The 25507-nt window shown below is 42.9% G+C and overlaps 1 protein-coding gene across 12 annotated transcripts in view; it reads right to left on the reverse strand.

Annotated features, from left to right (window-relative positions):
• LOC147021446 (ATP-dependent chromatin remodeler CHD8-like) overlaps nucleotides 1-25507 on the reverse strand; it is a 228651-nt gene that overhangs the window by 78899 nt on the left and 124245 nt on the right. For all 12 annotated transcript variants that reach the window (XM_085891386.1, XM_085891387.1, XM_085891388.1 and 9 more), the window contains 3 exons: nucleotides 20754-20812; nucleotides 6817-6934; nucleotides 6483-6569 (listed from right to left, as the gene is read on the reverse strand). In XM_085891386.1, the coding sequence (XP_085747512.1) occupies nucleotides 6483-6569; nucleotides 6817-6934; nucleotides 20754-20812 (264 nt within the window). The remainder of the gene's footprint in view (nucleotides 1-6482; nucleotides 6570-6816; nucleotides 6935-20753; nucleotides 20813-25507) is intronic.

Genomic DNA, 25507 nt, shown 5'->3' on the forward strand with positions numbered 1-25507 from the left:
GTTCTATCTCATGCACAGATTTATCCCCTCTCTCTTATTCAGTTGTCCCACCCTTCCTCCTGCTCATGGTACACTGAAATTTGTGGTAAGGCAGTTGTCCTAAAATAACTTGCCTTCGCCTCATAGAAGGCAAATCCTACTGAAGGCAATTTTATTTCCTTCTACAAAGATCGGAACATGTGTGCGTCTACCCTCAGGAGAGCAAGGAAACAACATCTTTCCAATCTCAAGTCTGAACTCGCAAACCCGTCTCCCTCCTCCAAATCCTGGTGGCGTCGAGTTAAGTCTGTTTCTGGTGTATGTTACCCCTCTATCCCCTCCCTTACCTCAAATGGCTGTATAGTTGACTGCACGTGAAAAGGCCAAATGCATAAACTTCGTGTTTGCTCATAAATCTTGTGTCCCAAACCTATCGCTTTCTGTACCCACCTTACCCAGTCAAAACTAGCTGTTCCTGAAGTCTGTGTTCTTTTCTCCTGACAAGGGAGAGAGCTTGCGGTCAAACCTCAACTCAGATTCTGCAACTGGTCAAATGGCATCAGCCCTCATGTCTGACAAACCTGCTCTGCTGCTCTTGCTCACCCTCTCATTTGCTCAAGGTCATCTGCTATTTGCTTGGAAACCAGCAACCACTACAGCTCCGCATTAAATAAAAAGGTGCAAAAATAAATCCCTGCAACAACAGACCAATGAAACTGCTCCCAATCAGCAAGGTCATGGAATCCATGATTGCTTCCAACATCAAATCCTTCCTCTTCTCCAATACATTGATTTTCATTCATCAATTTGGATTCAGACCAGGTCACTCTACAGAGACATGACAGAAGTAAATAGACACCTTAAATTTCTTCATTTCATCTCAAGAACGCAGTTTTACTCAGTGATTTGTACTAATATTCCACTATTGATTTACAGAAACGAGTTCTTGGGTCTTGTATGACAATTGACTATGCCTCGAACCCAGGGAGCATACGACCTTTCCGATTTTCAAAGAGAACAAATTGTTGGCCATTTGGAAGGTGGAGTTAGCCAGCTTTAGATAGCTCAGAACTATGGCATTCTGTTTTCTACGGTCAATCAGGTGACTGTGCAATTCACCAGCGAAGGGAAGGAATCCACAGCTGCCCATTCTGCTCGATCTGGCCCCTCAGAAAGGTGTCTTCGAGCTGTCAAGCTGTCCATTGAGAAAACTCCCTGTTGCAAGGCAGCAGATGTTGCAGAGGAGGTCCAAGTTAGCTCACTAACTGCTGTGCTGTACCTTCATCAACTGGGCTATGGGAGAGCAGCGAGGAGAAAACCTCTTCTAAGACCAGCCAACATTCAAGGGAGAAAGAAGTGGGCTGACGAGATGGCCACCAGACCCTTGGAGTTTTGGCAAACTGTAATTTTTTTCAGATGAGTCCCACTTGCTCAATTTTTTGACAGTGGACGTGTATGGGTCTGAAGACTTCCCCGTCAATAGTTTTCTTTGAACCGATTGCAGCCAACAGTCAAAAACGGTGGTTTTTCAGTGATGGTGTGGGAAGCAATCTGGAGTACTGGTTGGTCAGAACTTGTGGAGTGTGTTGGCAACATCAACTCTACAACACACGTCGAAATCCTTGAGGATGGATGTCTACCTGTCTTCTCCACTGGTCAGATGGTCAAAAACAACACTCAGTTCATGGAAGATGGAGCTCCATGCCACACTGCGAAAAAGACCAAAGAATGGCACGACAGAAATGGGATCAAGCGACTTCCATGGCGAAGTCAGTCACTTGAGATAAATCCGATTGAACAAGTCTGGGCCATATTTGATCGAGCTGTGCGGGAAAAGGTCCAGGAAACCAACATCACGGGAAGAATTGCTAAACCTTTTGTGTGAAACCTGGGCAAAAATTCCACAAGAGAACATTTCAGAACTCATTAGTTCTATGCCTGAAAGAGTAAAAGCATTGATACCTGCAAATGGCAAGTCCACAAAATACGAGTGGATGTATTAAAATAAATCAAATATACTTCAAATGTTCAATAAATAAATTATTTTTTTTTAAATGGTGTCTATTTACTTCTGTCATGTCTCTGTACCCTGACATGCTGCTTCTGCTTTCCCAACTGAATGGAGATCCTCAATGTCAGACATGAAATCAGAGCCATCTCCCTAGACATATTGTTGTGGGGCCGGGTCTCGGTGGTGAGCACGACCACGAAGCGGGGCAGTAGAGTCGGCTCCACCGAACACCCGGAATTTAGATCGTACCTTTCAGATAAATCCGAAAGTACGGGTCTCTAACAGGACCGTGAATAGCCAATTATTTGACCGCGTGGGATAGGGTTAATTGCCAAATTTCAATATACCTAAAAACCCACGCGGCAAAGCTACCAGGGAATTCACACCCTCGACAGAGCTCGAGCGGGACGAGCCGTTACCGTGCTCGAACCGTGCGTAACCCGAGCGGATGGTTACCAAGACCTGTCGGTCCAAATACACAATTTACCGTTTCCCAATTTCCCAACATGCACCGTGCTAAGCCAATGAAAGAAGCACAGAAACGAGCTGACCAGAACCCTAGGGACCCTAACTAGAAACACGTACTCACCGATATAACTGATCTATAGGATCTGGCTGTTGTGTGCACATGGCTGCCAGATTCGTAACAATATCATGTGCTTTCTATACAGTCTGGCACCACACCCTGCTCACCAAACTCTTCATATGGTATCCAATGCAATCTCCACTCATGGCTCACAGACTTCCTCTCCTGTCTCAGTCAATGTGTGGCCCTTAATGGAATTCTCTCACCCCCTCTTCCTTTCTTTCTTGGCACAAAGAAAGAAACTCTTTCTTCTCTCTTTCTTTTCCACTCTTTCTTCTCTCTTTCTTTTCCACTCTTTCTTCTCTCTTGGCAAAGTTCTTTCTTGGCACAACTGAGCTCCTGACCAAACAAAAAGCTTTCATCTGCAGCCTGATGCAATACTGCTCTCCCCTCTGGGCTGGTGCTCCTGCCTCATGCCTTTCTTCGCTTCACGCTGTGGAAACAAAGGCTTTTAGGATCATTGGTATCTCCAGCAATGAAGCTGAGTCTTTGGGTCCCTCAATCTCTCACCTCAGGCAGGTCGGTGGTCTGTCTTCTATCATCTCCTCTCTGGCCTGGCCACCCCCTGCTCTGTCTGTGATTTGTCCCCCCCATATTTCTGCAGGGCACTTGAGGTCCACCAGCAACCGCCTTCAATTGAAACTACCAAAATCAAGAAACACTGCTCACCTTCACCCTTTCATTCCTCTATATTTTCCCTCACCTCTGGAACAAACCCCCACTCTCTTCAATCCCACTCTTCCCTCCATATCTTCAAAGCAGTTGTTAACCACCATCTCTTATCTTCCCTCATCCAAAACCATGATCTTTTCTACCCTCGTTAATGCACCCCAAACCCACCTCCTTCAAGTTCCCTGCTTTCCTTCCTGAAAGTCCCTGTGGTGTTAGTCTTCTTTACCCCATGTACCCCCTCCCCATCCATCTCCCTTCAACAGATCTCCTAATGTCTTTGTTCTCCACTGTTTTGTGCTACCCTCTCCCGCCCCTCATGTCTCCTGCTCCCTTTGTTATACGTTCTGTGTGTTAGCTCTTGTACGAGCCTCGATATTAACAAACAAACAAAAAAAAGTTGGCAGACTGGTGCATATATTGCAAACTATGAGGATTACGTTGGGATATTGTCCTAAGGGTTGGGATAGAGTCGGATCATTGGGAGCATGATGCGATGAGCTAGTGAAGGAGAGAAAGAAGTGTGCTGCAAAATAAATTTCAGTAAATGTAAATGCCAGGAGCAAGGTGTGACAATAAACCGATCTGTGAGGGAAATAGCAAATTGTAGATGAGACCAATCTGACTTGCAGAACAGCCAAACGTTAGCACCTTGGGGCTCAAAATGAATAACTCTTCGACTTCCTGGGAGAGAAAGTATATGTAGACCAAGTACATTGACTTTCATTGAGATTTTTGCAAGCCAAGTGCAGCATCTCATTCAAACAAACTTAAATGGCTATGCCATTACATAAAGTGATCTTATAAAGTTACAGCAGATAAATTAACTTTCAACACCAAATGTTATTTCAGATGTTAATGAAAATGGAGAACAAAAGAACAAGAACAACAGAACAAGAACAACAGAACAAAAAGAACAACAGAACAAAAAGAAGAGAACAAAAAGAAGAACAAAAGAAAAGAACAACAACAACAAAAGAAAAGAACAACAACAACAAAAGAAAAGAAGAACAACAACAAAAGAAAAGAAGAACAACAACAGAAGAAGAAGAAGAAGAAGAAGAAGAAGAAGAAGAAGAAGAAGAAGAAGAAGAAGAAGAAGAAGAAGAAGAAGAAGAAGAAGAAGAAGAAGAAGAAGAAGAAGAAGAAGAAGAAGAAGAAGAAGAAGAAGAAGAAGAAGAAGAAGAAGAAGAAGAAGAAGAAGAAGAAGAAGAAGAAGAAGAAGAAGAAGAAGAAGAAGAAGAAGAAGAAGAAGAAGAAGAAGAAGAAGAAGAAGAAGAAGAAGAAGAAGAAGAAGAAGAAGAAGAAGAAGAAGAAGAAGAAGAAGAAGAAGAAGAAGAAGAAGAAGAAGAAGAAGAAGAAGAAGAAGAAGAAGAAGAAGAAGAAGAAGAAGAAGAAGAAGAAGAAGAAGAAGAAGAAGAAGAAGAAGAAGAAGAAGAAGAAGAAGAAGAAGAAGAAGAAGAAGAAGAACAAAAAGAAAAAGAAGAAGAAGAAGAAGACAAAAAAAAAACATTATTGGAGTCACAACTCATTAAAATTACACATCCTTTTCCTTTTCTCCAACTGCTTCATCTCAGATAATAATCAACTTGAATTTAGACCAGGTCACACTACCTTGGGCATGCCGTTTCTACTCTCCCAACAATAGATGGAGACCCTCAATGTCAGACGAGATCAGGGCTGTCTCTTTGAACATAACTGAGCAGTTGATACAGTCTGGCATCCTGCCTCACTCTCCAAACTCTCTGCCTGTGGCATCCAATGCCAACTCCACACTTGGCTTGTTGGCTTCCTCAACTCTTGTAGCTAACGTGTGGCTCTCAACGGAATCCCTTCATCTCCTCTCACTGTCAAGGTGAGAGTGCTGCAAAGCATTGTTCTGGTCCCAGTCCTATCACTGATCTTCATCACCGATCTCTCTCTGGAAAATCCCCGTTCTCTGTTTGCTGATGACTTCTCCCTTTGTCACGACATCCCTGATCCTTCAGATAGGTAGGCTACAGCATCGTACCTCTCTTAAGACTGATAGAATCAACAAGCTGGTCAACCAATTGGAATGTCTCTCAATCATGACAAATCTCACACTCACTCTCACAATCTCTCTCCGATAGAACTGAATGGCAAACACTCCCATTTACTTTCTCAACAATTCTATTGAGGAAGCTCAGTCACTCAAACTCTTGGGTCTCAGTGCAACACATTATCTTTCTTGGGCAAACCACATTTCAAAATTAGCCTCCAAAGCCAATATCTGACTGATCATCATCTGTTGTACAAAGTCCTTCCTTGGCACAACAGAACTTCTGTCCACGTGCAAGGCCATCATCTGCAGCTTTATAGAGTACTGCTTTCCTCTCTGGGTTAGCACCCCTGCTTTACATCTTGCTCAGCTTGATGCTGTGGAAATCAAGGCCTTCAGGAGCATTGGAATCTACCGTGATGAAGCAGAGTCTATGGGCCTATCCCTTTCCGTTCGCAGACAGGTTGGTGGTCTATGTCTACTAACAAATACTTTCTGGTCTCGCATCTTCTCTCTGTCACCCACCCCTGCTCCTATGTTTCTGCAGGGTGCACACAATCCACCATCATCCCCCTTCTGGTGAAATTTCCAAAATCCAGGATCACAGCTCACCTCCACTCATTCATTTATTCTTTTTTCTCACTTGTGTTGTCAATCAATGTCCACATTCTCTTCAATCTCATTCTTCCCTCCAGGTCTTCAAGACAGCTGTTCACCACCATCACAGATTATCCTGAATCCAAAACCATGGTCTTCTCCACCTCCCACCCCCAGCCCATCGCCTTCCAAATTTCCAGTTTTTTCTTCCTGAGTGTTTGCTTCTGCATCCACCTTGTCCACCCCATGCGTCCTCATTTACCCCACACCCATTATTTGTCCAAGTCTCCCTCTATTTTGTCCTTCAACCCTGGTGTTGGTGTTTCCCTACTCCCTCTACTGTTAGTATTGTTCTATTGCAACCTGATCCGTTCAGTGTTGTAGCTCTTCCATGAGCCTCGACTCTGTATACAAAAAAACAACAACCATGTGAATATTCAAGGGGGGGGGTGGGGGGAAGATTCTATGGAATTTCAATTACAACAAGACAACCGAACCACATTATAACCAAATGTTTTCAAATTGCACTTATTTGCATAAAAAGCACTTGTGAAAGCACAGCACAATCTAGAAATTCCACCCACAAATGCCAATGTTAACCAACAAGAGGGGCTTTTCACCTCGGCCGCTTCCTTGTCTGTACAATGAGATACATCCAGAATCCGGTCTACCTCCACATAGTCGGGGTTAAAAGGCTCATCGTCAATCTGAAAGAACAAGACCCAAGGACATTCGGTTGTGACATTCAGCAAACAAGCAAATAAATAGATTAATAAAATACTGAAAGCCAATAAAAATACTATTTAAAGACGAAAAAAGGCAAAACATACTTTTGTATATTTCAAAAGAAAAAAAAATGAAAGAAAATGGAAGTGCACTTTCCGCTCAATAAATTACAATGACATGTGGGGATTCTGCAGGTGCCCACTTGACAAACAAGGGAATTCAACTAACCTCAGCAAAAAAAAGGCTCATTTGAGCTTGCTTAGCTTTGAAGCGCTTTATCTTCTGTGGGATACGCTTGTCTCTTTCCAGTTGCTTCACCGTTGCCCATTCACAGTGGAGGTACGAGCTGCGAAGCAGAGGAAAAGAAAAAGGGAGGAATAAATCACAACAATTGTTTACGAGAGCTTGTATATCCAACTTCTTTCAATAAGGGTGGGTGAGAATTTCCTCCGACACCTTAGGACTATCCCAAATTCCTGCCCTGCCATCTGAGAAGGCAAAGACAAACCACCGAGTGCGATCCTTGCTTTGGCAGTAAATAACGTCTTTTGGAGAGAGCACATCAAGCTTTGTGTCAAAGTTAAACAGAAGGAACCATTTTGTCAAAAAAACAACAAAACACGACACTGCAGTGTCCACCGTGTAATCGGGACTGATAAACAGGACATTGTTTAAACGGGACATGTGTCTTGGAAGCGGTCCTTCCACACATTATCCCATGTGAGCGAAGAGAAAAGCAGGGTTAAGCAATTGATTAACGGTGTCTGTCTGTCTCTGTCTACAGATGTCAGTCTGATTGAGGAACTACTTGATTTCAATTGAATGTTACATTTTGAACACTGCAGAACACTAGTCAGAACATGAATTGGGACAAGAACCTGCAGCTTAGCAGTACTTTGGCTCTGAAATTGGCAAATTGTATGAAATCTCATCCTGGCTACACATGCGCACAGAGGAGTGAGATAATTTTTTTAGTGTGTACCTGTTTGGCACAAACAAAATTGAAAATCATTCCAAACAGGAAACACCATAAAAGACACAAACAGGCACGGAGAATGAATTTAACGTGATAAATAAGGTGATGTTAAATAAGGTGGTGGCATCAATAGCGGTAAACTTCTGAAAAAAAATCATTTTTTTCTTCAACCTTTAAAATCATAATTTTATTTAAATTTAATTTTATACTTGAACACTGTAGAACACAAATTGCTTTTTTGTCACTTTCAACACTTCCCGTTCAGCAGTACGTGGCCAAAATATTTCATGCTGTCTCATGCCCTGAGAGCAGAGTATTATCTTGAGATTCAGCATTCACAGTATCCTGCCCTCAGGGTCAGATTGACTATGAGATTCAGCATTCAGCCAAGTATAGCGGCACCTAACGCTGTCTGTTTTTATACAAAACGCAAAGCAACAGTTTAAAAGACCCTTCCCAAGTCCTTGTTTCTCAAGGCCGCATGGGGTTAAGGGATTCCATGAACTCTCAGATTTTTAACTGAAATAGAAAGCAACATCAGTTAATCACGATTTTTTGGCTGACAGAAAAGTCAGTTCTGTTACATCATGTGTCACACAATTCCACGCCACATCAGGGAGAACCTTCAGACACTACACTTCATAAGGAGGCATCAATAGTTTGAGCAAATCAACATTGCCTTCAACAAAAGTCATGCAGATGCAGCATCAAATCTTCAAAGAAACGTGCGAACCTAACCTTAGTCACAGAACGCTTAACTTCTTAGGAGCATGGAGTTACCAGGAGTGACTAAGACATCGACTGCTAAGAAGTTCTCCACGTCTCAAGAGTCCAGACTATTACAGGCTGAATTCAACAGTGGAAACAAGGATCAAAAGTGCAAACAGAAAGGGAAGGACAACGATGTAGGGGATGTTTACGTTTCGAACGTGGCCGAGTCATAATAACTACAGTTTAAAAACGATATGTGCTGCTGCCTTAATGCTCAGCATTTAAAAGGATAGATCACAGACAAACAAGCTCCCTGTCAGGTATAGCTCCACCAAAAAACGCTGCATCATACGTGTGGTTCCAGTCGAAACTTGCTCAAGGGACACAGCTCTCCGATTCGGGTCTTTCGGAGAAAGCGAGGGAATTAGCTGCTGCACAGGGGTCTGAATTTAACACTTAAGAAGACTGGCTGTGCCGTTGGAAGGTCAGTCACAACACAATTGTCAAAAAAGGCAGTGGCAAAAAAAACAGCACACAGATTTCCCTATAGCACGTGATTGGAAGAAAGATGTTCACCCAAAAATCCTTTAAGCATACGTGGAAGAAGACATTTTCAATGCTGATTAGACTGATCTTTGCTTCCAGGGATTTCTGGACAAGGCCTATTACATCAAGGGAAACAAACTTCCGAGTGGGAAGAAGGTAAAAGAGCGTATTAACACGATGGTTTGCAGTTTGCGCAAATATGATGGGAACAGAGAAGTTGCCACTACTCATTGTTGGAAAGAGTAAGAAGCAGAAGTATTTTCACATTGGATTTAAAGAAGCTCCCCATCAGGTACAGGTACTTCAAAAACACTTGGATGACAGGCGACATCTTTGGGAAGTGACATGGGTGGTGGCATGGGACATTCAGCTAGCAATTGCCAAACATGCCTACTGGTGGACAATTGTGCTGCCCATCGTCATGATGTTAACCTTACCAACATAGTATGGGAAATGTCTTCCCACCAACGGCACCGGTATCATTAAGCAGCATGGATATAGGAGACATCAAGAACTGGAAAAGACACTACAGAAATAAACATGATGCAAGGATCATTGCAGTACTTATTGTATGACCATGCATTCTGGCCCTGTGGCCTGGGATGCAAGTGATTATTTGACCATACTTGGTGATGTTATGGTTCGATCGTACACTTGGAGTAGGGGATGTCAATGGTTCAAACCTGGAGTCAAAATAACTAGAGTTTAAAAACTATATGTGCTGCTGCCTTGACACTCAGCATTTAAAAGGATAGAGTAAGGACAACAAATTATAAAGTTGACAATACCATGGGTGAAACTGAAGAACGTTCGAAAAAAAGAAAAAAGAGATTTTCTTAGGGGGGGGTCAGGGGGTATGTTCCCCCAGAAAAATTTGAAAAATTGATGTCAAAATATGCATTTTGGGGGTGATTTTGTCGATATTGTAACAAAAAAAACCCCCAAAAACTATGCAAATGAAAGTGATATTTGGGGAAGAATTTTTATTATTTCACCTGAACATTCATTGCTGGAGCCTGGTGTTAGCTTAATGGTTAGGGTGGCTGGCTTTAGATCTTAGGGTCTTGGATTCAAGCATCTCTCCTGCTGTTAAATTAACAGCAGGTAGATTGACTTCGCCCATCATCCTTCTGAGGTTAGCAAAACGAGTAATGGGGGCACTGCATCAGCATTAGCCAGCGGTCAGTCGTGAACGTATAAGTGACAGGAATACATCTGAAAGGAGTTCAAATGTCACAAGCGAATGGTAAGTTGCCAAGGTACTTAGCTGAATAGCACTCTGGAATCCTGTAGGGCCAAAGGCAGGAATGTTGATGAAGGATCCAAGGAGAAATCGACTCCCGACTGTTCAGACGAGCTTCACCAACCCGCATAAGGCAACGGAAGATGTGCAAAGTGCCATAAAGGCAAAGAAGGGCTCTTTACACACGAGCCACGAGAAGGTGCCAATATCGAGGGAAGAATTGGTACCAGCTAAATGCCACACGACAAGGGTTGCCCTTTTCAGCACAACACCAGGCACAGAAGATCTCTGTAGAGTAGAACGCATCTGATAGACACCAACAAATGGCAATCGTTTGTGCCCAAAACGCCAAGCAGGTGTATCTTCAACATGGAAGGAAAAGACGTCCGAGGCGTTCGGAATCCGAGTCAATCCTTTATTCCACCCATGACCGAGCAAGCCGCTCATCTCTCTTCCGGTTGCACATGGTTGCGGAAAACCGCCGATCAACCCGAGCTCAAGAATATTTACATATTATAACATGAAAATGATGCCGCTAAAGATCTCAATGGCACGCGAGTTCTCTTCGACCTTTTGTGAGACGATTGAAGAAGAATTCTCCAGAAGGATAAATAGTATAGCAAGTCCCGTCTCAGTGATAACTCAAGCAGTCTTCTTCTAGTCTGCCCGTGTAACCCCTTCAGGCATGTTTTCCTGGGCAAAATTCCGAAAGAGATAATTCTCATTTTTTAAATAATCCGTAGGTTTAGGTACTGTTTCAGAAGAAAAATCCCCAGTCTTAGGTTGTGGGGAAAAAAAATCCCAGGTCATTGAAAATCGAGGGGTCGATCATTTGGATCGATATGTGGACGCAGTACTTCCACATATGAAAATCTCATGTCCAGGAAATATTACCCCTTTATAGAGTTAGATTGGCTGTTTTTGTGCATTAGTAGGCCGAATGAAGAAGTTCCAGCGGTTTCATGCATTTGGATATCACTGAGAATAGGAAGTTGCAAAATTTATTTGAGGAAATCACGCGTTCGTTGAGTGGAAGCACTGGGGCAAAGCGAAACAAATTTTTGGAATTCCCAGAAAAAAAAGAAGTGACAGCAGGGCACACGTGCTGGTTTGAATCGTGTTTTATGAGAATTTTGATGTTTTTGCGCAGTGTGTTAGTGGGATCATCACGGTATGGATGAGGACAGTCGCGAGGTGTCAGTGTGCGTCATTTGTCGCGAATCATTGAGTGACGGCGGGGCAAAACTGTACAAGAAAGGCCGAGAGAGTTTGATTCAGGCATCTGTGGTTCGGGGTGATGAGGTGTTGACTAGTGACTTGCAAGTCACGCCGCCTACGAGACGCATGCGACCTGCAGAAGATGCTGTCTTGGTTCGCCGATCACGACCCATTCAACGACGAAATAGCAGAGCTCCGTTCGCAATCAACCGGACTGACTGCGTGCGATGTTGACGGCATCAACTGCGATGATGCTGAAAAGATCGGTGCTCAAATACAGGCGAGCTTCGATGGCGTCCGTTACAATGATGCCAAAATCAAGCGCTCTCAACAAGTTCGCACGATGCAAGATCTTCAACCAAGTGTACGAATACATGACAAAACTATCAAAATAGATCCCAGTGTTCTCTTCCTCAGGTGTTGCGCTATTGGGAAAAGATTGGATGCAGACATTGAGAAATACTTGTCCCATGAGATGAGCACGTTCCCACCAGCTCTCTTCAAAGATGGCTACATGAGAAAAGCAGAGAAAGCCGACCTAGCCCAGGTGGTGCAAAAGGACATGACGAATCACATCTCCCTGGAAATCTCTCCCAAACCTATTGTCGTCATAGACAGTGGATGGCTCGTACACCGCGTACGATGGAAAAGGGGGACATCATACACAGATATAATGAACGACGACGTGTCATACCTTGAAAAGCGACGCAGGGGTTTGTTTGTTTTGTGTTCTGTTCGATGTGGTGACCGCCACGACCTAACTCACCTGAGACGCGTCAAAATCCAGAACATGATCGCTACGTGTTCAAAGCTGGAACCTCAGAAGTTGCTTCCGCCAAATCGAGCCACTCATTTTCACGCTCTTCGTGTACATCTACAGATGATAGCATGGTCAGAGCTAGATGGTGTACTGAATCCCCGAGACTTCGGATGGGAAAAAGGCAAAAACGGCCTTCAACCAATCCAGACTGATTTACCGCCGGCTCCTGAAGACATTCTGAAATTTGTCCGTTGCAAATGCAAAAGCACGACGAACAGATGTGGAAGCAATCAGTGTTCATGTAGAAAAAATGGACTTAAATGTGTCGAGGTATGTGGTGGATGAGGACTGTGAGACTGTGGTGAGGACTTCCCCCGTGGTGAGAACTGTGAGAATCGCGAACCTGTCGACTCAGGGGACGATCGTGACGAGTCTGAACTATATGAGCAGATCCCATGCTGTATGTTCTGATGTGTATTATGGTTTTTGTGACTCATTCAAAATTCAATTGTGCTGGATAATAGTCTTGGCTTTTTACATCTCTGAATTTCCATATCATGCGCCGCCATCCTGGATGTTTGTCACCTGAGCATAGAACAAAACCAATGAGGTTTCACAATATGGTTGTGACATCTCTTCACTATGTGCAGGTGAAATTCCATCACAATTGATTCATAGAAAACACTACAATATTCAGAATTGCTACCCCTACCCCAAATTATCAGTGCGAAAATTGATGTCAAAATTGAAAAGTGCTGGAAAAAAATTTTCCCACTACCTGAGAACGGGGATTTTTTGGGGGTAACACCCTGAGGTAGGGTGAATTCAAAACCATAGGAATCATCTCTTTCAGAATTTTGTCCCGCAAGAAAACCTCTTCGGGTAGAATATTCAGCAATTATAAATCACCCACGAGGGATGAATGAACGTCGCAACCTTCCATTCGATCACATGGTCTGCCTTTTCCTTTTCCCCACCCCCTTTTATAATTCCCTCCGTCTTTCAATTTAATCTCGACTTTTATTCCAAAGAGCATCATTCCAATCACAATTTAATACTACACAGTACAACATTAATATATAAACAATATGAAATGTTAACAAACACTCATGATGGAATGGCATTTATATTTGTTTACAACGTGATAACCAATACAGATGAATCTGCCGGTGAGGAAAAGGAGATACGCAACACCGACGTACACACACAGTCTCCTGCCTGGCGGACGTCTAATCACAGTGACGCGCTTGCACGCCTTTGTACCCGGCTTATTCTACAAAAATAGCTCACAATAAAAACTACCATGGAAGTAATGATGCGTTGTTGTGTTAGCATTACACCCCATCCAGTTGAAATCGGTTCAGAAACGAATCCGCATATCGGAATATCACCAAAATTCCTGATAATCGCGGCATGCCTTTCCTGATGACGAACATATGGAAACCTCCACATGGGTCGTTACAAAAATACGGATTTCCGTAAAATAAGGAAGGCGTTTCACCCATGCAATACAAACACAGGCCTTGATTGGCCTAATGGCCACCTCCTGTGTCAACATTCCTTGCAAGGCAACTCATATTTATTCATTTAATTTATAAAGAAGGATGCAGCAACTGTTCCATATTGTTCCGGTTGTGGGGATAGATGGAAGAATTTAATAAGAAAGTTAGGATTGAATAGAGTTGTTTGGTCCGTAGACGTGTAGGAGACACCTCAATGTAATCAAGTAGGGAAACTGTGAGCTTAAGTGTGAGGTGTCAACACATGGGGGGGAGGGGGGTAGTGTGGTGTCAATTAGATTGGGACAAAGGAGGAGTTGCCCCAGTACGTAATTGCCCCCTGTGACTTTTCCCTAAGTTTTTTTGTATTACGAACCAGCAATGATAGAATTACATTTTTATAACCACAGCCACCATTACAACTGAGCTGCATGACCAAGTAGGAAGAAGCCCTGCCTCCAAGGGTGATGGTGAGTGGTCAGGCTCCCGAGACTGATGATTGATGGGCGTGACATGAGGAAGAAGAAGAGGGTGTAGGAGGCAGGGCGATCAGAGAGGACGGGGAAGCAGCTTGGAGACAGAGTTCAGAGAAGGAATGCAAGAGTGCGGAGGAAGGGCGCACACGGTCGAGAGAGAACGTAGCTAGGAGATGGCCTGTAAGAACAGGGCTTCACGGATGGCTTTACGGATGGCTTTCCTTCGACACATGAAGAAGATGGCACGATTCTCGTAATCGTGCTGAGGCGATCTGGCTCGCGTACTAAGCAGGACGTTGGCCATCGGATCTTGGTTGGGTCGTGAGACAGACCCCGGAGCCTCATGCAGGGTTCGTATATTCCTGACTGAATGAAATTCCAGGAGTTTTCCAGGACAAATTGTCATTTTCAAGGAAACATAATGCTTGTGTTATACCTTGTGTTCAACAATTTACTGATTGAAGGAACGCACAAAATTCTATAATCAGTCTTTTTAATTAATTGTTTCCATGATTGAACTGCAATACATGCAAGTAAAGGCAATTTCACCCAATACTGTTTTACTGTATGAAACATGAAAACATATATATTAATTAAATAACTATAAATCTTTGCTAACAAAAAAAAAAAAAACACTTGCGCATACTTTCTCAACTTTTTTGCATAAACAAGCATTTACAGATACATGTACGTATCTTAAAAGCCCTGATTGAACTGCAATATGTAAACTTAAAAGGCAATTACACACAATACTGTTTTACTGCATGAAACATGAAAACGTATACATTAATTGAAAAACTACAAATCTTTGGAAAAACAAAACACTTTTACATACTTATTTTAAAAGCCGCAATTAAGCTGCAATATTTAAAGGTAATTTCACACAACACTGTTTTATCGTATGGGACAAGAAAATGTATATATTAATAAATCTGAGAAGAAAATACTTTTTACATACTTTCTCAGAAGTTTTTGCATTTAATGTCACTTGTTATCAACAAGTCACCTTTGTTGAACTGACTAGCATGTCATCTGTAAGTGCCACAAGCATTTACAAGTTTCTCAGAAGTCTAACATTTTCTACCACAAGTTTCTCTAACTCTATCAATTATTTTTCTTTCTTTTTGGAGGACTCTCTCAAACTGTTAGCTTTACTAACAAATGACAAATCTCTCTCTCTTTATACTCTCAATGAAAACTCATCCGCTGTTTTTTGCATAGAGTCAATGTCTGTTTTGAGTCTTTTTTGGTGCGATTTTAAGTCCGATAATTAATTCTTCTTCTATCTTTCGTTTTCTGTTCGAGACAGAGGCCAGCTGTTTATTTCGCTTCTGCTCATCCAAGTAATCTTGGTACTTCCTTCGTGCAGCACTTGCAGACAATAGCAGCTTCTTGTCGAGTTCAACTTTCTGCAACCCTCCGATATTGTGAAGATGATCACAGATTATTCTCTGGGCAATTAAGTCTCGTCTCTCAGATTTTCCACCTCAATTTCTTTGTTTATCGAGAAGCCCCTTTCAACTGTAGCCTGTCCATGGGATAGCAGCAAAGGTTGTCTCACAACCTCCCACAGATTACTGAACTCCGGCTTTTTTGCAATGTCTGCATGCAACAGATGGTCGAGGCGATCTTTCTTTCGATCGAAGTGTGCGTGTTTGACTGAAGCGTCAGTCAGATATCTTGCGTACTGGCGACAGTCTCATCGCCATTTTCTGGTGTTATCCACTTGGCGTCACAAAGGGCACCCACTGATCTGCGCATGTAGCGGATGGCTACTTCCTTTTCGTTGAAATGTCTTGGGTCAGACATGCTTAGTGACTGGCAAGGGCATATTTGATTGGTGCATCTTCAATCAGCTTTGACACTAATTCCACAAGAAGCAGTCTGCATTCATTGCGAAACTCGAAAACTGCTCTATCCGATGCTTTCTTGGAGCGAACAGCTTCTTTCAGAGCTTTGTCGGCAGCCAGTCCAATGTCAATCTTGGACAGATCGGCGTAGTTGTCATCTTTTCTTACATCAAACGACGCCAGCTTTACAGGTGTGAGAGGTTCTGTGACAGTGCTTTACAAATCTCTGAAGTAAGCATAGTATCAACTCATGCAAATCAAGTGAAATAAAAGGCAACAAGGGCCAATCATCTTGATAGGTTGTCAGATATGGCGAAATTTCCTGGGATACAGCAAAGAAAAATTTCAATCTTGCCAGCGTGAGGGGAGTTTGAACAAATTTTTTCACAGTGGAAAAGTACTGGTTGTCGGGCTTAAGAACTGATTCTTTTCTCACTTCTCCAACATACTTGCAAACACTATCCCATATTTCTATTGCTCTTTGTGCGAAGGGTGAGTTGTCTAACCATCTTGTTTTGCAGAATTTTAGCGGTAGCTTGGTGCCATCTGTGACAAGAAGATAGTCCTCTCTACGTGCAGGTGAGTCACGAAACAGGGTGTATAGGGCCCTTAAAAGTGAAGAAATTCCTATCTCCGACTTCTTCACGCTGGTATGAAATGCACCATGGAGGATGTGCAGTCCACATGAGCCTACATCCAACAAGGATTTCCCGTAATTTGTCTCCATTTGTGATTGCATGCTGTGATGGAACTTCCAATTCACACTGGGCCAGTCCATGCTGATCTGTATCAGGTTGCGTGGATTTAAACCCTCCAACACGGTGTTAAATTCCTCTCGCATGTCATCAGCAGTACAATGGCCGACAAACTTTGAGTCCAAGTATCGTGATTTTACCTCATCATTGTCCCAAATACGGATGTAAAAATCCATGTGCTTCTTCTGATTTTTTTTTATTCAAGGACTCATCAAAGAGTAGCAAATAACTGCTGTTAACCTTTTATTTCAGAGGTGCTTTGACGTGCGGTGCAAGACCAAATACGTTTAAGTAGGAAGCCTTCTTTTCTGCACATTGAAATTGTGATGCAATGCCGCTATCTGGGAACATCCTGTGAAATAGTGTTTCCAATACCTTGACAGGACCTGTATGATTGGTGGGACTCTATAACATGTAAAGCCCAAAGAATCTATGCCTTTAGCACCTCATCCTTTGTGACAAAGTCCTGTATTGTTGTTGGTCTCAGTGTAGCAGTAGTTGCTGTGCTGGCTGGTGCCGGTCTTACATCAACCTCTATCTGCGGATCCACTGTAACATAGTTCATATCACAATTTAATAAATACATCAGCAGTCATCAGTCATATAAAAAAATATTCTCTAAATTCAAATCACAACTTTAAAATTGTTCCTTAATTGTTTTTCTTTTTAATTTCATTAAATATCAGTTTGATTTATTTTCTCAGTCGGTTTGATTACAAAGCCATAAACTTCAGAACAATTTCTATGATAAAAAAAAAATTGATGATCATAACTTTATTAATAATTTACCGTTTTACAATTTTCAATTAAGTATTTTATATAATTATATTATATTTTATTATAATCATCATGTCTTATCATTCAATGTTTATTTTATTTATTGGTTTTGTACCATGAAAATAAATTGAACGGTTTGTGTGTTCAAGAAATGAGGATATTATTTCAATCATCATTCATAATCATTCAAGGGGAGACAACCCATTATACTGTTATTTTAGCTGTGCCAAGTCTATCTCCCTTGGTTACAAAAAGTCAAATTTATAAACTGGAATTTTTTGTGATGTGTTATTTGAAATCTAATTACGGCAGATGCGTTTTACGTTTAATAGTTTATTTCATAAACAAATATCTATAACGATACCTGCTGGTGCCGATGTGCTCGCCGATCAAAAAAAATTCTGTAATTCGCGAACGGGAATCGGTCACCGTCTGCTGCATCAAGCGCACGTGTTTGGTTCCCTTGGCATGACTTTTGAGCGCGCTTTCACCCATGTTCGAAATATCTACAACTTTCTTGCACACATGATATCTTGCTTTGTGGATGGACACCCTTTCTAGCCAATCCCGATAGTCGAGATGGCTGAGCCACGCGGTGTTGAAATAACAAACTTTGGACATTTTTCTTCTCCGTTCTGCAGCCGAAAAGTTTCTCCGTGCAGAGACGTTCATGCAGTTACTCAACATTGAAGTCAATATGCTACCGACAGGGAGATTATGGCGGCGTCATTGGTCAACAGCCAAAGAATTGTTAGAGCATATATTTCCAATGCTTTTCATTAGTTGATATTTTACTACACTTTCCAACCACATACAGAATCAATGAACATAACCCTAATTCAGGTCAATCAATCCTTTGGCGGAAAAATGACCGTTGTCGGCTTATTTTCTTACCAAGAAAAAAAAATAAAAAGAGGATAGAAATATGTAAGGGACAGTGCACACAAAAAGGTTTATTTTCCAGGAGTTTCCAAGAGTTTCAAGGAGTTTTTTCTTTTTTTTTCCAGGACTTTCAAGTACTGGAAAATGGAATCTCATTTTCCAGGAAATCCAAGGAGTTTCAAGGAGTGTGCGAACCGTGTCATGTATGTCAAACAGCGGGCCGGTGAGGACGATTGATGCACGAAGCATCTGAACGGGGTCTCTGAGCCTTGGTGTTGAATACCGCTTATGAATTGCTTGACGTACGTTTGTCCCACTGCAAGAGAGCGACTTGGCGCTATTTTGCGCACGCCTACACGTGCAGGACGAAACGCCTCAATTCCACGTTCCATAAAAAAACATCTCTGGACCAAGCGAAGTGACAGAATAGAGGGAGGATTTTCTTTTGTTTTGTTTTCCCCTTGTCCGTATCTAAGTCTGTGTGTAGAGGTGCCTCGACTCTAGACTTTAGTTTACCTCACACATTATAACATTGTGAATTATTGTCCCTTGTAAATATTTCTATTGTCATTAAATTCCGAGGTTATTTAAAGTTGCGGTGTCCGTGTATTTGTTGCGGGGATCGAGTATAAACTCCCTGTGCTGTGCTGTGCTGTGCTTCCCCGTGCCTCCGTCCCTCCGTCATGCCCCTCCTGCGCACGTTATAATCTAAGATCAACGTGTCCACCTCCTATTAAGGAAAGAACGGTTCGGCTACCCAGACTGGCGGTGTTGACTGCCCGTCACCACAAATTGGGTCTGGGGGATTAACCTGGACCACCAGCTCTGCAAGAATATTTTAGCAATGGCAGTAAGAGCAACAAAAATGCATGATACTGTAGCGCCGACAGCTCTGATGAACATCACCTGTTGCACCAGGAGCTTTTGCTACTCCTGAAGATTGCTGAGATTACCAAATTCACACTGCATTCAATTAACTGTTCTTTACCATTTACAAAACCCCAATGATTGCTCCAATCCAAGGCTGAACTTGGCAGCATAAAGTGGGAGGCAAAGAACAGGATAACATATGTTATAATAAAAAATATTTATTATAATGAAAAGAGAGAGATAGAGATAGAGATAGAGATAGAGCGCACGAGGGCAACAAATGGTTTGGGGTGAGGAGGAACAATCCGCCCTCCCCCCCCACCCCCAAAATTATGCACAAAGAGAGAAATAACCAAATATGGTGCCAAAAATAAATACCAGGACTTGCAAGACAATGGGGAATGAGTGAGGGCTTGAGCAAGGCATGAGATGATTTTGGGTCTGGTATGGCCCGTGCAGGCTGGTTTTGCACAGGACTGGTGCGGCATAGGGCAGGTGGATAGCGATGAAGGGAGGTATAGCAATGAGGAGAGGCAGCCAAACAAAGAGGAGAGGAGGGGAATGCTGCCTCTCCAAAGGTCCAATTCCAACTCCAACCACAAAAACTGTAGCACGCAGCAGTTATGGACCTCGTGACCTTTGGGACAGCTTTCATGCATAAAGGGTCACTATAAGTTGGCTGCCTGCGGCTGTGGGCGTGCCATCTTCCAGACGGACCGTCTCCCCACGAGGCAGCAAAAATAAAGAAATAAAAGTCTTAAGCCGACCTCGCCTAAGATCATGGCCTGCGGTGTGCTGGCCAAACAGTCAGTGCTGTTTCTTCCTGAAGCGCAATGCGCTTAACAGTTGTGCCTTTTTGCCAAAGTCCTCACCCATAAACAGGAGGTTTTACACAACAAACTTGCTCGACATCATCTCAAAGTTAACACTCACTGCTTCATCAGTACATGTTTTACAAGACGACTTGCTCTGGAACAAATAGCTAATAAAGGCGGAAATCTATGCTACACAATGACATGGTTCAGACTACACTGAACACAACGAAGCGATGGATCACACTAAATCCCCGCCACCCCACCTTCAACATAATACAGTGGATCTCCATTTATCAACCAATGTACAAAGCATTAATGTCATTTGCCAATTCTCATTGCACTGTGCTCACCTGACCAAACTTCTCTCATCAAAAAATGGTTCATCTGTGGCCTGGTTTTTTTAACTGGAAGAAAACACCTAAATGGCATTCATACCATTGAGCAAATCTGCATGGAAACATCATGTATTACAACAGGCTATCTAGCCATCACATATGCAAATAGTTTTTCACCCCCTTTCTCAATTCCATTTTGTCTTTTCCCCAAACTCCCCCAAACTTAACATTTTCTCCAACATCTGCCTTCAAGTCCTCTTCTCAAAATACCCCCCCCCCCAACCACTCCACCTCCACCTCCACCCAACTATCCTACCCAATGTTAATGAAACCAATTCTAAAACTGATCTCTAACGTAAAAATAAAAAAAAAAGTGTATCCAATCTATTACATCACCCCATCTATAGAAAAAAAACATGGAAGTAGAGGTAGAGTAAAACAAGCAAACTTACTAGTTCTTGTACTTCACAAAAAATTCCTCAATATCCACTGGTCCTTGTCCAGGGACAATCTGTCAGAAAAAGGAGGGCTGGCATTTAAACCGGTTCCAGTCAGACAATCATAACTTATGAAGAAAGAAGGCTGAAAATTAATAACAATAATAATGAGAGCAAAGTCGATATCATGCCATCACTAACCCCAATGCTTCCCATCTGAAGCAAAGATAGCTATCGTGTGTAGCCAACACTTTCTGGGGGCGTGGCTGTGCCACTGAGACAGTGGCCCCTCTTTCCAGTAAGCTGGTACTCATTTTGTCAATGGCAGAAGGATGACAGTCTGAATCAACCCACCTGGTGTTATATAACAGATGACCAGGGGCACAAACTCAAGACCCTATGATCTTAAGCCAGCCACCTTAGCCATTAAGCTAACACCAGGCTTAAAGCAAAGTTGAAAGATGGCAGTGTTCCAAAGGAATGATCAAATATCAAATTTTGAGTTTAAAAGGTATTTTTTTTCTTTCTGTTTTCACCCCTGTGAACTCAAGTCCCCACCCTCTGGAGTCAAAACCAAGAAGTCACTGCATATTTCACACATCCCCATTGTTGATTGCATACACAAAGTTTCATTTAAAAAGGTTTGAAAATGTGCCTGTAATTGCATTTTTTGGTGTTTGACCTTTTGATCCCACCCCAGAGGGCAGGGGAAAATGACAGTCCTCACACTTTTTTGCTATGTGGTGATCAACACCACCAAGTTTTGGTGAATTGCTGCCCAACAGTTTATGAGGAGATAGCGTGACAGACAGACAGATGACCATATAGCACCCAGGGTTTTTTTTTCTTACAAAAAAGCATGGAAAATAATAACAATAAAAACAAAATACTGGAAAGCACCAACTCCTCGAGTTATGGTGCCTTCAGAAAGTATTCCCACCCCTTGACTTTCGTCACATTTTGGTGTGATGCAGCCTGAATTAAAAATGGATTAAATTGAGATATTTTTTGTCACTGATCTACACATAATACCCCATAAGGCCTTAGTTATTTTATAACTTGGTTTACACAGTTCTTCAGCTAAAATGTAGGGTCGGTAGGTCGAAATATAAATATAAATCTAATTTCAATTTTTAGAAATTTTATATTTTTATGATTTTTTTTTCGGATGTTACATGGAAAAGACAAGGGTAGGTGTGGGGGGGGTATAAATGCCGGACCAGGAGGATCTAAGAAAACATTGAAGATGGAAAACCATTCAAATGCAGGATGCCATTGTTCACTGTGTATCATCTGATGTGAAAAACAATAAAGAAGGATTAAAACTTGTTTTTACAATATAGTCTTCTTCTTCTTCTTTTGGTTGCTCCCGTTAGGGGTCACCACAGCGGATCATCAATATGATCCGCATAGTTATTTGGCACATGTTTTACACCGGATGCCCTTCCTGACGCAACCCTGGTCGCCTCTTACGACACAGGGATCTGGTACACCTATTTTAACCGGGGTATACACCGGCCCAGTACACTGGTACTCATTTCGCCGACCTCGGAAGGATGACAGGCTGAGTCAACCCCCTGGTGTATTAATTCAGTGGCCGAACGGGGCTTGAACTCAGGACCTTTTGGATCCCAAGCCGCTGTCCTAAGCACTGCGCCAACACCAGGCTCTGTTTTTACAATATAGTCTGGCATGTTTTTCTTGTAGGAACCTGTTGGATTAATTATCAAACAAATGGAAACAATGCTGAGAAAATTACTGTCCAAGTCGTAGATGTGTGCGTGCACACCAGTGCATAGTGCTGGATATGATTAAAAAAGGTGTCGACTCGGAGTCAACATGCTCAATCAGAGCCATAACCAGCTTAGTTTTCAGTGGGCATCTGATCGTACCATCTCCCCATCCCCATGAACACATCAAAGGCTGATTTCTGTTCCGATGAAGGCTGAATATCAGCATCTCGCAGGGAACCTTTGACGTACTTGGCACCAAAATCTTTCAATACGAACAGCGGTGTACAACTTTCGATGGAAACAAAATCGGCACGATCGAGAGTAGCGTGCGAATCATCCCTGCTGCTGCACTGAATTGATGCAATAGTTCGGCCAGAATATTCGTTGTCAAGATGTTGCGTGATTAAATCACCAATACAGTCACTCTAATTTATACCGCTGACATACTTCCAAACAACTCATGGCTCGCAGACTTCCTCTCTTGTCGCAGTCACCGTGTGGCCCTAAATGGAGTTCTTTCATCCCCTCTTCCTGTCCAGGCTGGAGTTCCTCAAGGTAGCGTTCTGGGCCCTGTTCTTTTTCTGGTTTTCATCAATGATCTCTCAGACTCTCTGGAAAATCCTCTATATCTGTTTGCTGATGACTCCACCCTCTGCCGTACCATCGGTCATCCCTCAGACCGGCAAGCAGCAGCCTCTTCCCTCACTGCAGATCTGGATAAAATCACAAACTGGTCCAACACGTGGAACATGTCTTTCAATCCGGACAAATCTCACACTCTCACTATGTCTCTTCGAAAGGACCGTTTAGAAAACCCCCCCATCCACTTTCTCAACAATCCCCTGGAAGAAGTCTTTTCTTTCAAGCTTCTGGGTCTCACTATCTGCCATGACCTTTCCTGGGAAAGTCACATTTCAAACCTCGCCACCAAAGCCAGTCGCCGACTGGGAATCCTCCGTCGTGCAAAGTCCTTCCTCGGCCCACCTGAGCTCCTGACCACTTACAAAGCTTTTGTCCACAGCCTGATGGAGTACTGCTCTCCCCTCTGGGCTGGTGCTCCTGCCTCCCACCTTTCTCGGCTTCACGCTGTAGAAACCAAGGCATTTCGGATCATCGGCATCTCCCGCAATGAGGCTGAGTCTTTGGGCCTCTCAATCATTCACCGCAGGTTGGTCGGTGGTCTTTCTGTCTTCTACCGTCTCCTCTCCGGCCTCGCCCCCCCTCCAGCTCTCTCTCTCTCTCTCTCTGCGATTTGTCCCCACCACATTTCCGCAGGGCATTCAAGGTCCGCCAACAACCCCAAACTGGTAAAACTACAAAAATCATGAATCACTGCTCACCTTCACTCTTTCATTCCTCTTTTTTCCCGCCTTTGGAATAAACTCCCTCACTCTATTCATTCCCATTCTTCCCTCCAGGCCTTCAAAACAGCTGTTCACCATCACCTCTTATCATTCCCCATCCAAATCCTCGATCTTTTCTACCCCCGATAATCCACCCAAGCCCACCTCCTTCAAATTTCCTGCTTTCCTTCCTGAAAGTCCCTGTAATGTCCATCTTCTATTCCCCATATTCCCCGTCCCATCCCTCTCCCTTTCACAGATCTCCTAATGTCTCTGTTCCCCACTGTTTTGTCGTTCCCACTCCCTCCTCTCTTGTCTCATGTTCCCTTTGATGTGCGTTGTGTGTTAGCTCTCACACGAGCCTCGACAAGGTATACAAAATATACCATCAGAGATGGGGAATCCCCCGCCATTGAATGAAAAAGGTCATACATATTCCAGATAATGAGGGAGGTGAATTGGAAACAAGACACCATTTGGTCATCATCTCGAAAAAGTTCCCCAGGGGTGAGAAACGTAGTAACCAAAAATAATTGAAATCAGATAAGCGGTTTTCCATTACAAAAAACATTTTTTTCAAGATGGCCGCCCCAGTCGGCCATCTTGGATCCGACCACGCCCAAAATCAATAGGGTTCTTCCTTTTTCAGGTGGTACATGTGTGACCCAAATTCCAAATCGGTATGGCAAACAGTTTATGAGTTATCACACTCACAGCTATAAATGTTGACGCCCGGATGGACGGACAGCCGGACGACCTGGGTGACAATAATATCCCCCTTCCGCCACGAGGCGGGGGATAAAAAAAAAAAAAACAATCACTTTCGCCCCAGAAACAACTCAATCTGAACTACGCTGGCCACTGCTCAGACGCCATGAGCGAAGACGACTGCACAGCTCCACTGCTCAGCTCGGTTAAAGGTGACTCGGCATTTTGGCGCACCCGAACGAAATTATATTTTGAAAATAAATGCCGACGTTTACATTTCGGGTTTTGAAAATTTTACACCTTCGGCAGAAAATGTATGAATATAAAAGGATAAAAATGAGTTTTATATTTATATTTCATTTCGGCAAATATACCGTCGGCGGATCCGTAAACCAAGTTATAAAATAAATAAGGCCTAAGTGACGAAGTGAAAACATGTCTTTGGAACTTTTTTACAAGTTAATTAAAAATGAAAAGCTGAAATGTGGTGCATCAATAAGTATTCAACCCCTTTGCTATGACACTCCACATTGAGTTCAGGTGCATCCGATTTCCTCTGATCATCCTTGAGATGTCTCCACAACTTGATTGGAGTCCACCTGTGGCCAATTCAATTGATTGGACATGATTCAGAAAGAAACACACTTTTCTATACGAGGTCCCACCAGGTGACAGTGCATGTCAGAGCAGAAACTCCACCATGAAGTCCAAGGAACTGTCCGTATAACTCAAAGATAGATTTGTGAGGTGGAATAACTCTGGGGAAGGGTATAAAACAATTTGTCGAGTGTTGAAAGTTCCCAAGAGCAGAGTGAGCTCCATCATTAGGAAATGGAAAGAATATGCAACGACCCAGACTCTTCCAAGAACTGTCCATCCGACCAAACTGAGCAACCGGGCAAGAAGGACCTTGGTCAGGGAGGTGACCAAGAACCCAATGACCACTCTGACAGTACTCCAGAGTTCCTTGGCTGAGATGGGAGAA

The sequence above is a fragment of the Eptatretus burgeri genome, chromosome 8 (assembly GCF_056783735.1).
Source record: "Eptatretus burgeri isolate ZD-2024b chromosome 8, Ebu_testis_v1, whole genome shotgun sequence".
NCBI lineage: Eukaryota > Metazoa > Chordata > Myxini > Myxiniformes > Myxinidae > Eptatretus > Eptatretus burgeri.